We start from the raw sequence: 15,946 nt of genomic DNA, 5'->3' as shown, positions 1-15,946 counted from the left end.
CTCAGTTTCCTCATTTGTAAAATGGAGATGGACACTGACATAGCACCTGGCATTCCATCAGTGTTAGCCACTATGATTACCTCCCTGTCTGACTATCATGGGGACATGGAGTAGGCAATGGGAACCGAGAGGGGGCGGGGTTCAGCCCAGGGATCCCCCTTATCCTCCAGTGTCTAGCGGCAAACGTTAACAGACATCACTACATCCTCTACAGAAATGACCCCCAGGGCCCAGGCCCTTTGGAAATGGAGGTCAGTGTTGCTCCAAAAGGGAAAGTCCTCAGCCAGCTAAGACCTGGCTGGGGGGAGGGTTTGAGGATCAGACATGAAGTAGCTCTCATACTCTGGCTCCATCAACCAGCTCCTCTTCACCCCCAAGACCACCCTCGTCCCAGACCCTGTGTCCGTGAAGGCGGTCCATCTGCTGGGCCTGCCAGCCCCCTGCCACGACTTCTCCAGCCCGCTTCTGCCTGCACCCCCAGCAACGCCATGGTCCTGCACCCTGGTAGGGTTCCTGGCGTGGCACTACAGTACTCCGTGACCCCCTGCTCATCCCCCTGTTTCATCCCCTCATCACCTCATCACCTCATCAACCATCACTCTGCACATCATAGCCACTCATTTTCTGGTTTCCTCCCGCTGTGCCCTCTCTGTGGAACTCACAGCCCTGCCTTCGCCTCTCTCTGGTCTGTCCTGTAACCGTCAGCCCTGTGTAAATGAGGGGTCCCATGCCTGCGTCCCACACCCAAGGGGTCCCCTTCTTCATAATTCTGGTTTATCACAGAACATCCCAGCTATCCCTCCCGGCATTTTGCAGGACACACCAGTCTGTGCATCTGCACCAGTGTCTGCAAAGTGCTCACACACATGCACCCCTCAGGGACTGAGAGGGCCGGCCTCAGGCAGCTGGGTCAGGGGGGCTGACCACCAAGGGCTCAACACCAACTCCCGACTAACACACAGCGAGGGCCGATGGAGGCTTCCTTTGTTAACAGACAGCAAACTTATTCTCGAACAAGAAGCCAGACACTGAGCTATTTAGAGGGTTCACCAAAAGGCTGCGAACCCCACACTGGAGGTCCTGCAACCAGCATGAGACTTCACTTCCGGGGCATGCAAACTGGGGCTCTCTGAATCTGGGGGGTGCTGGCCAAGGTCACCGGCTCCCGTGAGAGGGGAAAGGGCTCTGCAGGGTCCAGAGAGGTGGTTGGACTCCCCGGGGCCTGGCCTCCACTGCGGCTCGTCCCCGGTCCCTGGGATCTGCCCTCGGCCTGTCAGCCCGTCCACGCGGCTGCTTGTAGGGACTCGTTTTAATTAATGCCAGAGCTGGGCCAACCACCGGGGCCCTGACACTTGTTTGCAGGTCATCTCCTCCTAACAGGCTGGCCCTGGGAGGGGATTTGTCACTAATTGAAGCAGAGATCAGTTAATGAGGCCGCGGGGCCTGGGGTTCCAGAGAACAAGGGAAAGGAAAATAAAATAAAGCCTCTTTCTTCGGAGGTTTTGTGATTTACACACACAAAAGAGAAGCAAGCGAGCTGCAGATTTTCCAAGTCAGAAACTCCACTCCATCTGCCGGAGTTAGACCCTCGCTGTGTGAAGACGGCGGGCGGAGGGCCGCCGCTGCTGGGACTCGATCAGAGCGAGAGGGGCCTCCCGAGGCCGCAATCAATCAGCGGCCTAATTAACAAGTATTTATGGAGCAGTGCTGCATGCCCCCCTCTGGGGAGAAGACACAGGGCCGTCCCTTTTAACTGGTAATCCAGAGGAACAATGAGAGGACAGGGCATGGGGTACCGCCAAGCGTGCGTGAAGGACAGAAGTTTCTAGAACTTGTGGCAGGGGAGACCGGTGTGGGCTGGCGTGGTTGGGGAAAGCCTCTTCGAGGTCTCTGCAGCTGGGTGGGGAGGAGGAAGGAGGCACAGGCACAGCCCCTGGGGGCCAGGGCAGCCCAGGGTGAGGTCCCCAGGCCCTAGGGTGAGGCCCTGCCGCTGAGAGCCCTGAAGGACCCCGAGTCCCTGGGAACGCTGGGAGGCGCGGGCCTCAGAATCTCCTCCCCACACCTGGGCTGCCTCTGGCCCTGGGAAGTGGTTGGGATGGGAGGACTGAGGGCCCCTGGGGTGAGACAGCAGGACTGGGGCGCAGGGCCTGGGCCCCGGCTTGCAAGAGGAGGACGTCCCCCAGGACAGTGATCCTCCCTCTCAAGCCCTCCCCAACCAGAGCCACTCAGTATTCTCCCACGTGGCTTCTCCTTCCAGCGCCACCCCACCTCACCCTTCAGTCTCAGAGAGGGAAAGTGGGATTTTCGGGCTTCGAAACAAGGCTGAGCCATCGGCTCCTCTTGTCATCAGGGAAGAGGAGGTGACATCGGCAAGAAAGAGGTGACAGAGCCCCTTCCCGTCTCTCACAAGAGCCCTGACCTTGGCCAGCAACCCCCACAGAATCAGGGATCCCCGATCTGTATGACCCCAGCCAAATGGTCTCATCTAGGTCACAGGTGTGTTAGCAGCCTCCTGGCCAGCCACCGGGGCAGAGTTGGCAATGCCTTGGGATGAGACATAAGGATTCAGGGAAGGAGAACGCTCTTGGTCATGAAATGGGGACACCCCCCCCCCCCGACACACACACACACCCAACAGCTCTTTGGAGATGAGCTGGTCTACGTGGGAGTGGAGTAAATGAGGCCATTTCAGAAGAGCCCCAATCCCGACTGTAGGAGAACAGTGAAGTAGATGATGGGTCAATGCCTTTTCATGAACAATTGTGATATTTATTTAATGACATGGGAGGGGATGAGGAAATTGGGTTTTGCAAAAAGATTATTATATGTGGATGTTTTTTATTTGAATTTTCTAATTTCCCTCCTACAGTTGCATGTATTTATTGCTTAATGAATAAAATAACGAAGTTGTGAAGTGACGGTTGCCCCGGAGTCAGCCACAGGAGAGCACCCAGCCGGGGTCGAGAGAGGACCAGACAGGAGCAAGGGTGCGCTCCCGGGGGTTGGGGGGTGGGATCCAGGCAGGGGGCCATGTAGCCAAGGTCCTGGGAGCGTGAGCTTCCGTTCTGGCTCTGGCCTCGGCCCTTCGCAATGTCACCTGCCCTCTTCCCTCACTTGGGATCCGACCTTAGGCTCACACAGTCGGCAAACCTCCCCTACTTAATCGCTGCTCTATCCTCAAAGTCCTGTGGGACTCTAAATGAGCTATTGCCTCTGTCTTGAGGAACTTACAGGCCTCCAGGGGGGACTGGACATGTGACCACATGACCAAGGCTACAGAGGGGGGGACAACAGTGCCCCAGGGGCTCAGGCAAAGAGCAAAGGGCAGCTGGCATTTGGGCCAACCTTGTGCATCATTCCAGAGGCCCTTGCCTCCTGCATCAGCCATGCTCCTGAGTGTGAGGACCAGCTCCGCTCAGGGGAGTGCCAGGCAAAGCCGGCCTCTAGGGACAGGCATGTGCCCTCAGCTGCAGTGGGCAGCCCTTCCCGTCACCCATAGGCACCACCGCACCTCCCGCCTGCTCTCTGAAACCAGAATCACCAGCTTATGCTCTCCCAAGATCTACTCTTCTCTGCCTCAAAAGCCAGTCATGATAGCCTGCCCACAGAAGCCTGTCTCCCATACTTCTTGCCTGGGTCTGACCCTCAGACAAGGTCTAGCCTGAGATGCTGGGGTGGGGTAGGTGGGTGGGAGGGCTTACTCACAGCGATGGAGACGGCACTGATGACAGCTCCTAGGTAGCCCTGGATGAACTTGGATGCAGGTGAAGGCTGGAAGACAAGAGACAGAAGTTCAGGCCCACTGGGTGCCCACACTTTGCCCTTGCCAATAGTCCCAGCCAGCAAGGGGCATTCCTGCCTCCAAGACAGGAGGGTCGGGTGAGAAGGAAGAGGACCCTCTGGAAGCCAGAAGGACCCCAGCCACCCCCAGTGCAGTTCTAAATATGGAAATATGAGGCAGCACCGTCCAGGGAGATGCCAAAGGGCGCCCTGCACTCTGCCCTGTCCTAACAAGGTCACTGGCAGGCACTGCTGGCAGGCGGTAGAGAGCAGCAAGGGTCAAATGGGTCACTCAGGGCTGGGCAAGCAGAACCCGTTTAGGAAGACCTCATGGTGTGAGTGGGCTCTCTGGCCCTGGAGCACTTCCTGGCTAGACATGGCGGGGTCAGGGCTGGCTCCAGCCTGGCTGGCGCTCACAGGCTTTGTCGACCCAGGTAGCAGCTGTGCTTCCAGGCAATAGATGACAGTTGCTCAATATTTCTATGGAAAAATGCACCTCAAATTGCAATGCAGAAAAATAGGGAAGAGCTGAAGAACTTTCCTTTATATACCACAATGGGAGATGCTTGGTTTAAGGTAAATGGGAGTTGAACAAGCAGAGATGTACGTGTGTGAAGCATATGAGCGCGTCATGGACTGAAGGCTTAGATGGGGAGAGTGTGTGTAGTCAAGATATTAGGCCCCGAAGTATTACGCCCTCAGGCCAGCACACACCCTCTCCTACCCAAACTGAGCCCCCGCAAGGGGACCTAGACCCCACTTCCCCTCTTCCTGACTTTGGACCAAAGACCGAGAGAACTGACAGGGGGAAAGGCAGCCTCGCCAGTGCAGCAAGGCCCAGCCCCTTCCTGATAGCAGAAGGGTGACTGGGCCTCCATGCTGAGTTAGCCCCAGAAGGGCAGGAGGGGAGAAGGTGACAGTCCCTGCAGACCCAGCACCCCTCACCCTCTGTAGCCAATAGTCTGGGGGCAGCGAGGCAGCTTCCAGGGAAGCTTGAGAAAGCTGTAGGGAAATTCGGTTCCCTCTGGCTGAGGCTGTCCAGGTCCAACATCCGTATAAGAGCCGCCCACAGGGAATTCTGGAGCCGGTGGAGCTGATCCCTGTCGCTGCCCCCCACTCCCGTGTTACAGGCCTTCTTCACGTCACGTGGACAGCCCCTCCCAGCTGTGTAAATAACGTGCCTACAGGAGGGCAGTGCTTAGCCTGACGAGTGGTGTGACGCACTGCAGGGAGGATGAAGGGCACCCCAGCCTGAAGCCCACCTTTGGAGGGTGGTCCCTGGTGCTCACCTTGGTAGCGTTGCGGTTTGCATAGTTGACACAAGCGTTGTGGCTCTGGTTCAGCCACTGAAAGGCAAGCGGGGAGAGGAGAAGTCAGGGAAGGTGTGCTCACCTCCCTGGAAGCCAGGCCAGGGCCCTGGGAGGCCACACACCTTTAGAAAGACCTGAGCCGCTAGCTCATGGTGGGTCCATCCATCCCACTATTACCATGACCAGCTATCCACTTTGCCCGGGACTGTGCCAGGTTTAGCACGAACGTCCGCAGCCTTGGGACACCCCCCAGCTCCTGGCAAACCAGGACACTGGTTCTGCCCACCCCGGCAGTCCCACTTGCTCCAGAGACAGTGCCTCTTCCAAAATCATGCCCTCAATGGATCCCCTGCCTTTGCCTCGTCCTCCTTATTACATTACTGGACAGAGGCAGACATTTAGGCCCCTGGAATGACTGACAGCCCTGAATCTCTTTCAAAAACATCCCAGCCCCATGTCTTGCACCACCTGCCATGCCCAGACACCAGCACTGTTGGAATTGTGCTCAGGGAAGACTGACATTCTCTCCTGAAGACTGACAGGTTTTCTTCCTTCCCCTCTTTCTCTGCAGACAGACAGATACACACACACACACACACACACACAGCTTCAACTACTGTCAGAGAGCCACACCCAGACGCTCTTCAAGAGCAGAGACCAGGGTCTGTGATGCCTTGTCACCCAGCTCACCACCTTGGGGTTGGGTGCACTTACCTTCCCCACAGATTTGGGAGAGGCTGATGTCAAAGAGGCTGTGGGTCTCGAGGTCACTGGCCATGGGACAAGCAACCGAGGGACAGAGTGGACGGCCACCAACCAGCCATCCAGCTGAGGGCACCAGCCCAGCCCTCGTCCCCTTCTTGCAAAGGAGAAAGAAGACCTGGGCTTCTCCCAGTAGCTTCTGGGTTGGGGAGAGGTACGAAATGGGGTGATTTCCCCAAGGGGCATGGATGCGAGAGGAGACGCTGAGGCCAGGAGTTCTAACCAGTACCTGTTGGGCCCTCCCTCAGGAGACTGTTTGCCAGGAGGCTGTTACCTGCCAGAAGACCGTGGATGCCAGTGTCTGGTTGGGCAAAAGGAGACCGACCACCTGAGAGAAAGAGAGAGAGAGAGGAAAGGCTGAAAAAGGCAAAAGAAACACCCTACACTTTTGCAAAGAAAAATTAAACAGCCACGAATAAGAGCAAGCTGAATCTGCACAGACTGATCTGGACGATGTGTTCATACAACCTGCTGCCCGTAGCGAGACTGTGCATGAGGAAAAAACCCAAGCTGTAGCATCGTATTACAGCACAGTCCCATTTTTTTTTTTAAAGAAAAACATCTTATATAAAACCATATACACAAACACACATACATATCTCTAAGCATGAAGAAAAGCTGTAGCACAGCATGTAGGTCTGGTTACATAGGACTTCCTCACATTCTTCTTGAATATTTCTGCATTCTTTTTAACAGCTGACAGGCATTCTGTTCATAATTGTGGGCAGGGGAACAATACAACAAACAAGCAAACTAAACACCATCACTTCTGCCCAGCGTACCCGGCTCCTCCACACTCCAGCCACCCAGCAGGATTTTGTGAGGATTCAATAGAACTCATTTCAAAGGCCTTACGTGCTTTACAAATACACGCTGGTGGAATTTATATGTTATCACTGGGCCCTCATGAAGCAAAAGCTACACCATGTTTAAGCTATTGAATGAAACATGGATGTCTAATAAATATTTGTTGAATGAATGAATGAGCCATAGAGCTAAACATGGCTACATATGTGTGGATCCACTATTCCCAAAGCCCAAATATCACTGAAGACCCAGACTCACTGACTTTGGTGTTTTGGTTTTTTTTTTGGTTTGGTTTTGTTTTAAGTCAAGATTAATTGTCTGATTTTAACACTGGCCAAACCTTGGACTTCAGGGATCCACATGTCTCTGAAGTTTACCTTTTGGGTGCTTGTGTGCAAAATAACACCTACCCAGTTCTGCTGCATATGGGAAAAAATGTGCACAACCATCCACATATTGACTTATTTATTATTCCTGTAGATAAAATGGCTCTTTGGCAAGAATTTCTGTAAGGAACAAGTATAAACACTCAATCCTATGCAGTAAATCAAATTCTAGACATCCTCAGCAACATTAGTAAATCATGTTTTAAAGATTAAAATGTTTTTAAAACAGTGAATATGCACATACATTTATATTTATTGGCCCATATCAGTTTGAATAAAATTATACAATGTAAAGGCATTCCATAGCTCCAGCGAGAAATTATGATGATATTTTTCTCCCCAAAATGAGATGGTAACTCCATTTTTCTTTGCCATGGCAGCTTGCGGGTACTGGAGTGGGAAATAGGAGACCTGGGTTCTCACCCCAGTTCCGTCCCTGTGTGATCTCCAGCATAAAACAGTCCCCTTTGGGGTTCCACCTTTCTTACCTATAGGGTGAAGGGGTTGACCTTGGGGGTCCTATCTTGGTTTAAACTCTATTCTCATTTTCCAAATAATACACATAAAGTCAGTAGAGGTAGCCCCACCCCAGCCCAACTGAGAGGTGTCATGGGGAACACAGGACCTCCTTCTAGTCGGACCCCAGTCAGGAGCCAGACCATAGAGGGGAAGCTGAGGCATGAAGCTGGGAACAGACAGACTGAGCCAGCAAATGTGTGTCTGTAAGTAGTTCTTCCCTGTTGAGGGGATATCATTCCCCGTAATCTGCTGGTCTAGATTACGTGGGTGTGTTATGAACGTCATTGCCTTCTTTCCCTCAATCCCCATTGCACCCCCTGAACTGTGCTTGGCCACCAGGAGAGGGTACGATGCAGCCCCATGGGACTCACTGTTGGTACCACACAGCTGTTGTCCAGGACCCTTGCAGCTCGTTACATCAGAGGGAACCCTTATGAGTCCTCTCCCCTGGGTTCAGAAATCGTACTGGTTCAGAAATGCATCTGGTTTGCATTGGCCTTGCAGACACGGGGCATTTTTAACTGTGCTTCCCTTTGCCCTGACTGTCGAGGTCAGGCCAGAGCTCCAGGGCCCACCTCTGCCCCGTGTACACATCCTCGTGGCACATATTTTGTGTCCAAACTCCACTCCTGACTTCATCTTCCCTTCCCTTCCTAAATTTCCTTTTGTCTCATTTTCATCTTCATTTGTTCATCTTGTGCCATGTATTTTTAAAATCTGATATCAAGTCTTTTCCAGAACAAACCACAGCCCTAAACTAAACCAGTACCCAGGCTATGTACTACACACACGCACAGGGCTTGTAACCAGTCGGGTTTTCACCTTGCTGGCCCACCTTCTGCCTCACACGAGCCTGAGGTCCATGCACCTCTGACTCCTTATGCTTTCTGAAGGAGATGGATGGGTTTGCTAAGCATTTCCCCTTATGTCACTTACCATGGTCCTTATTATAACTCTGGGGCTCAGAAAAAAATAGAAATTACTTTCTGCATTTTGCAAATGGGACAACTGAGGATGAGAGACATTTGGTGACCTGCCCAAGGCTTCGTAGCTCCTAGAAAAAGAGGCAGGTCTTGCCCTAACCGGGTTGGCTCAGTGGATAGAGCGTCAGCCTGCGGACTGAAGGGTCCCAGGTTCGATTTCGGTCAAGAGCATGTACCTGGGTTGTAGGCACATCATCAGTAGAGGGTGTGCAGGAGGCAGCTGATTGATGTTGTTTCTCTCTCATCGATGTTTCTAACTCTCTATCCCTCTCCCTTCCTCTCTGTAAAAAAAAAAAAATCAATAAAATATATATATATATATATATATATATATATTTTTTTTTTTTTAAAGAGGCATGTCTCCTGATTCCTGGCCTGGGAGCCCCATCTCTCTGATTTGAGGGGCTCCTTCTCCAGCTCTTCTCCTTGCACACAAAGGAAGAAGCAGACTCCATGCCGGTTTTTGAGCATCTTCTGTGCACCACGTTCCCTGCTGCCTCCTGAGGAAAGAAATACAGCCTCCCTAACCACAACAAACCAAAAACCAACAGCAAAGTGCATGAGAAAGTCTTTACACCACATGGTCAGGAAAGGGACACGGTGGTTTAATCGGGCACTTAATTGTGTCTGTAAATCTGATAAATTCTAATGTCCACACAGGGGTTCGGGCAGGGAGAGGTGGGTGAGCTCCGGCTCTCTCCGGAGGCGGAGGCGGTAAGGTGCCGCTGAGGTGTGCGTGTGTGAGCTCAGGGTAGCGGAACAGCTGAGACTGACCTCATTTAAGGAGGAGGCTTGGGAAGTCAGCTGACTGGAGTCCAGGAAGGGTGAGGTTAGAAGGCAGCGGAGCACCATGCTGCCTTGGCCAGCCCGAGAGCCGAAGGGGGCCGTGTGAGCCCAGGCGAAGGGAACAGGGACCCCACCCTCCAGGCCCTGCAGTCAGGCTGGTGGGGCCAGGAGCACGCGGTGCCAGCCCCATTCCCTATTAGGCAACACGCAGCACCATCTGCACAATCCCAGGAGCAAGAGCAGATATTTTATAACTTCCTTTTTTCTTTTTAAGTCTAAATTAAAAATAAATGTTCCTTCAGCTCTCAGATGTATATCTCTGGTGCAACCTGCCCACATTCCCTCACGCTGCCCTTTCCAGAACATGGCAGGGGAAAGGAGGAAAGAGATGGATGGAGAGAGGGAGCCAGTCCACCCGGCTTCAATGCCAGTGGATTGCACCTCTTCCAAGAGGGAAACGCTTCAGGCGTGGCCGCGCAGATGGGTGGAGAGAGCCCAGAATGCGGCTGGTACCAGGGAAAGTGGAAGGAGAGCCAACAGCCAGAATTTCCAGCCCAGCCTCCACCCTGTCTTGCCGCAGGACCTTGGCCAAATCGCACATCCTATCTTTGCTCCCATTTATAGTTCATAACATGGCTGGGGTCTCCTCCACAGCGCCCACCCCCTGGAAGCTGCCCCTTATGCACAGTTGTCTATTTCTGCCACCCCCTTCCCCTTGGACGGCTGGCCATGGGCCCTGGTGATGAACTCTCAGGCTCTGGCTGCGGGAAGAGCTGGACTCAAATCCTGGTTCCAGTATTTATCAGAAGGCAACCACATGCAAGTTACTTGAGTCCTTTGTGCCTCTGTTTTTTCCATCGGTTACGTGGTGATCACGGCTCCTCTCCGGATGTCATGGGAGCAGGCGTGGGAAGCATTCGGCACAGTGACTGTCATTCAGCCCGTGCTTACCACCAGGTTAGTGTGATCCTCTCCTCCTATCTCATTCTTTTCCCGTCTTTGCCGGTCTCTCTTTTCTCTGAACTCCAGTCTGCTTGACACAACTGAGCATCATCTTGCCCCATCTTATCTTTGGACACCAGCCTTATCTTTCAGTGGATCAGGAGCTCCTGAGGGTAGAATAAGGGCTTTTCTCCCTGATGTCCCCCCAAGCACTCAGCACAAAGATGGGCCCAAATGACATGCTGGAAACATTGCCAACTGATTCAGAACATTAAACAATTATTGGCCAGAAAAAGATGGATGATGGATCGTGACAATGACAACCACCAGCCATCCCTTCCTTGCCCCTTTTATTAAAGTTTGAATTGCATGGGGGCTGGGGGAGGGGGTAGCCTCTGGAGAGAGGATGCAGACTGAGTTTGGTTCTGAGTCTTCATGCTTCCCTGTATCTATACCCTGGCCATGGGAGGGATGTATTTCCCTGCTCTTGGTGTGGCTTAGTCACGTGACTTGCTTTGGCCAATGGCGTGTGGGAGGAGGTGGCAGTGTGCCAGTTCTAAGCCAGGCCCCAGAAGCCTCGTGTGCTTCAGTCGCCCTCTGGTGCTTCTAACGCCGCTGCGGGGAGACGTGCCCTGACTGGTGCCCGGTCCAAGGAGGATGCAACGTGAGGAGCAGAGTCCAGCCTGGGTCACTGATCCCCCGCCGATCCCAGGCCTGTGGTTACAGCAGCAGAACTGCCTCAGTCAAGCCCAGCCTAGACCAGCCAAACCCCAGAGCCCTAACAACAAATGTGTACGACTGCCACTGACGTTCTGTGGCTGTGTGTTACGTGGCACTATCGTAGCAAAATCTCGTTAATACAGAGATGACCGTATAGGAAGAGTGAATGTGCTGTCCTTTATGGTTTTTCTTTTATTATTATTATTATTTTTTTTTTTTTACTTTCGATATGGTTTTAATCTTCTGTATCATAAATGCACCTTGAATTATGTCTTCACTAGTGATGCTGGTTTCTGAGTAGCCTCGCTATCCATCCACTCCACCTGGTGACCATTAGCCCAAGGCTGGGGCCACCCTGGAAGCGACGAAAGACAGTTTGTCTCAGGACAGAGTTGGGATGGGGCCAATCAACGGCACCCACCTGGGAGCTGGCTCACAAGGAAAACCACACCTGCCCTTCAGCCAGCGGTTCTCAACCTGTGGGTCGCGACCCCTTTGGCAGTCCAACAACCCTTTCACAGGAGTCACCTAAGACCATCCTGCATATCAGATATTTACATTACGATTCATAGCAGTAGCAACATTACAGTTATGAAGTAGCAACGAAAATAATTTTATGGTTGGGTCACAACATGAGGAACTGTATTTAAAGGGCCAGAAGGTTGAGAACCACTGCCCTTCAGCCCTCTACCTTCCGAGTGCCCTAACCTCTTCGGAGAGATGAGGTCTCAGTCTGGGAGAAAGGCGCCACCAAATATCCCAATCTGCTTGGCAAAAGGGGGACACGAACAGTTGAACAAGGGACAGCAGACCAAGACCACTGTAAACCGTGATGTTGGGACCCACAGTGGGAGACAGGAGCAACCCTCCACCCCTTGGCCACTGTCCATACAAAACTAACTCAAATATAGGAAAAAATAAGATTTTTAAAATAAAAGTGTAGACAATCCAGAGAGAAAACAGGGTGTGTGTCAAAACAACGGGGTGGTGAAACTTAAGTCAGGGGAGGGCTGCGGGGCACAGGACTATCTTGCCAAGCAAGGTAACGGCAAAATAACTGTCTGCACCCTCTACCCCGACTCTGCTTGGCTAATCACTCCTCGCCCTGCAGCTTCCAGCTCAGTTGTCGCCTACTCCAGAAAGCCTTCCCTGACCCTCAAGCTGAGGTCAGACCCCCTGTCATACGTCCCCCCCCCCCCCCGCACCCTGCCTGCTTTCTTTGCAGCATTCGCCTCAGTGGTACCTGTTAAAGTGTGCCACTCTCGAGAGCTTCCAGAAGCTTCAGAGGGGGGAGACCGTGTGACGCTCGCATCCCACATACCTGGGGGTCCTCGCTGGGAAAGCAGCGTGCCCCCTTCCCCCACACAGACACACTCCATTCCAGATGTTCCTCTGCATTTTTCAAAGACCCGCCAGGAGCCCCGCTACTCAACAGTGTGCCTGCTCTTTCCTTCTCCTCTGTCTCCATCTTCTGATCTATGTGACTAATGATCTGAAAAGTAGCACTCCAGTGCATTAAGGGTGCTGCTATTTAAAGGGTGCAAACCAGGGAAAGACAATATCTTTTGTCAAATGAGTGTTTGCCCCTGACTGGTCAAATCCAGCATAACCGAGCGACACTTCTTGTAGGACATACATGGGGCCAAAATGTCTGGTGCCGTTTACAATGGGAAAACATTGGGGCTGGGACTTAAGTGTGTGAAAAAGCAGAGTCTGGGGTGAGGAGGGTTGGGAGATGTCAGAAAGGCCCCGGGACACAGTCAAATTCTCACGTAAAGTGAGCCTTTGTGGTCCACCCCTCTCCCCCGACCCCCAGATGAAGTGACCCACACCAGCCCCTGAGAGAGAGGACTGCAAAGTCCCCTGATCAGCTGCTGTGGACAAGGAGAGGGCTCAGCGTCCGGAGTCCAAGCTCTGAACGTCCCAGGACAGAACTCTGGTTTGGATGTAACCCAAGGCCACTGGACTCACGGACTGGAAGTGCAGTCTGCCCTCCTCAGTCCCCACCTGGGCATGGGGGTTGGGGCCTTGAGTTCTGAGATTCTGGAAAAATGGGGGAAGGGGAGAGAAAGGCAGCAGGGGCATGGGGAGCAAAGCTGGGGGGGGGGGGCATGGGCGACCTAGGAGAAACTCAGGCCCATGAGAGACACGCAGTTCCCCGCAGCTGAGCTGCTCTGGTGGCCATGGCTGAGGGCACAGGCTGGCAGGTGGGGAAGGCAGGTGGGGCCGGATCACTGGCCTGCCTGCCGCAGCCACAGGTGCATGGAAGTGGCGGCACTGCAGCCTCTCAGCGGAGCCTGGGCGGGAGCGGCCAGTGGTCGGCAGCAGCTGCTGGTGGCGGGCTCTGCTGCCAAAGGCCCGGAGCAGGGAGCTGCGCTGCACTGGCCGCGGGACCAGCCGCCCTGCTGATGTATAAATCGGGATCTCGTCGCCACACACCCAAGGGGGAGAAGTTCCATCTTCAAATGTTAAGCTTAAAATAAGACACTACATGGGTGCCAGTGGATCTGTGAAATCTGCTGACTAAACTGGCACCAGCCTCTGGGAGAAAACCAGCTCGTTTCCCCTGCGCTCTGGGGAGTGAGCAGGTGGGGGCGGGCTCCTCTCAGGCGGGGTGGGGTGCAGGGTCGGCCAGGAATGCTCACCTGGCCGGAGGCAGCTCACGTGTTGCTTCCAGAAGCTTCTCAGCCAAGGTACCCGCCAACGTCATTGACCCCTTCCCTTCAGCGCTCAGTGTCTTCGCCGGCCCCCGTTTCTATTTTGGTGAGCACTCAGTGGCTTCTGCATGCCTGTATTTCTTACCCACTCTGTCATTCAGGGGCTCCCTAAGGTGTGGACTGGAACCTTCACTCCTGTTCACGCCCGGCATTTGCTGAGATGTTCAGTGGGGCCTCGGGGGAGCGGACGTGGCTGGTGGGAGCCAGGCCTGGGAGGGAAGTGCTGGGGCAGCCAGCGTGCTCCCTCCACGCAGGGAAGGCAGTGGCCCGGGGAGGGAGTGGGACCAATGAGTCCTCACACGGCTTGTGGCTTGTCCACTGTCCACGTCAAAGTACCCAGATGGAAGCCTACGGGTTCTCCAGGTCCAATGGCTCCTCCCAGGACCTGGCCCCTGGCCAGCTGTTCGGACCCTGAGTATGAATATGGAGGGCTGAGAAGTGGGGCCGGTGAGCATTGTCCTTTGGCTCTGGCTGCCACTGAGGCCCAGGTCATGCTGCTCATTCACCTCAACCAAGTGTTCACTCAGGGTCTCGGGGGCCAGGGCGTCATGCCCGGCACAGGCTGTTAGCTCCGGGCTGGGCGAGCACTGGCGCCCACAGGACATCCTCAGCAGCTGCTTCAGCAGTGAGGTCCTGGCAGCCTGGCAGTGGGCCAGTAGCACCCGAGTTCCCAGGATGCCGACAGGGCTGCAGGGACCCTGAAATGACTGACCCGCCTCGGGCAGGAAGAGGAGAGAGTGGGAAAGTATGGGCCGTCCGCCACAACACCCTGTGAGCTAGAGATATGCTGGCACCCCTCGTGTTAGCTGGTTCATCCCAGATGACGGCAGCCATTACTTCTGTCAGGACCCAGTTGTCCTCTTACGAGGAAATGAGCCCCAAATTCAACTTCTCTGGTTTGGCAGAGATGATACTGCCAAATGATGTATGTTTTTCAAGCGTTAATGAAATATTTATAAACAACTATTAACGCAGGCTCTTGTTTGCCCACCTCTTAAGCAAGCATGTTCTCCTTTCTCACTAACTGAATCCCTATACTTGGGGATTGACTAGACATCCAGCCAAATTCTACATGAAATATAGACAGAACTGCTGTGTGGGCCTTCAAAGAAGATTCCTTAAAGGGAACTGACCCAGCTGGGAGGTGTGTCCTTTCACTCCTCCTCCTTTCTCCTCCCTGTACTGTGGATGTGATGGTGGAACACCAACAGCCACGTTGGACTATGAGGGAATTTTGATGATAGAAGACAGCACTGAGAATGGTATAGAAAAGTGGGAGCCTGGGTTCCAGACAGCATGGCGGAGATCTACCTACCTCCGAACTTCTCTGACATGAGAGAAAAATAAATTAAATTGTTTAAGCCACTGTTATTTTGAACTTTTTTATATGGAGATGGTCCTGACCCTAACTGATATAATCATATACTGTGCTGCAAAAAACAAAACAAAAAAACACACAATACATTTCAGATGGCAGAACTGTAGAGATCACTGTTTCTGAAAATAAGATAAACTAGAAAATAATAACAGAAGAATACCTTTTAAAAAACCCACTTATTTGAAATGTGTTCTTCTAATTAAAGCTAAAAGATTGCATACTCTGATTAAAGAGAATTCAAAACTGTAATTTCAAACTTATTTAGAAATTAAAACATAGATCGCTATATATAAAAATATATTAGATATAGTCAGGTATTATATGTACTCGGAAGAAAATTCACAGCCCTAAGCATTTTTTTTTAGAAGGAAGAATGAGAATAAATAAATTAAGCAATCAAGGGAAAAGTAAAGAAAAAGAATCCTACCATGAAATAAGAGATCAAAAGAATATTATAAAAACAAAATGAATAAATTATAAAACAAAAGCAGAAGAATTGATAAATGCATCCAAGAGCTAATTCCTAGGCACAAGTCTCACCAATCCAGTTACTGTAATAAAAGAGATGGAGGTGAGAAGTAGAGACAAGATTTGAATCAAGCCAAGGAAAAAAAAAAATTATTAAAAACATCAACATTTGCCGAAACCAGTTTGGCTCAGTGGATAGAGCGTCGGCCTGCGGACTGAGGGGTCCCAGGTTCGATTCCGGTCAAGGGCATGTACCTGGGTTTGCGGGCACATCCCCGGTGGGGGATGTGCAGGAGGCGGCTGATCGATGTTTCTCTCTCATCGATGTTTCTGACTATCTCTCTCCCTTCCTCTCTGTAAAAAAATCAATAAAATTAAAAAAAAAAAA

General features: G+C 52.4%; 2 protein-coding genes across 5 annotated transcripts in view; one reads left to right on the top strand and one right to left on the bottom strand.

Moving 5' to 3' along the window:
• CCT7 (chaperonin containing TCP1 subunit 7) overlaps nucleotides 1–15,946 on the top strand; it is a 354,827-nt gene that overhangs the window by 175,714 nt on the left and 163,167 nt on the right. The window lies entirely within an intron of this gene.
• SFXN5 (sideroflexin 5) overlaps nucleotides 1–15,946 on the bottom strand; it is a 103,192-nt gene that overhangs the window by 45,696 nt on the left and 41,550 nt on the right. For all 4 annotated transcript variants that reach the window (XM_059659442.1, XM_059659441.1, XM_059659440.1 and 1 more), the window contains 3 exons: nucleotides 6,127–6,180; nucleotides 5,070–5,126; nucleotides 3,706–3,771 (listed from right to left, as the gene is read on the bottom strand). In XM_059659442.1, the coding sequence (XP_059515425.1) occupies nucleotides 3,706–3,771; nucleotides 5,070–5,126; nucleotides 6,127–6,180 (177 nt within the window). The remainder of the gene's footprint in view (nucleotides 1–3,705; nucleotides 3,772–5,069; nucleotides 5,127–6,126; nucleotides 6,181–15,946) is intronic.

The sequence above is a fragment of the Myotis daubentonii genome, chromosome 12, assembly GCF_963259705.1.
Source record: "Myotis daubentonii chromosome 12, mMyoDau2.1, whole genome shotgun sequence".
NCBI classification, from domain to species: domain Eukaryota; kingdom Metazoa; phylum Chordata; class Mammalia; order Chiroptera; family Vespertilionidae; genus Myotis; species Myotis daubentonii.
This window is presented reverse-complemented; position numbering and strand designations above follow the sequence as displayed.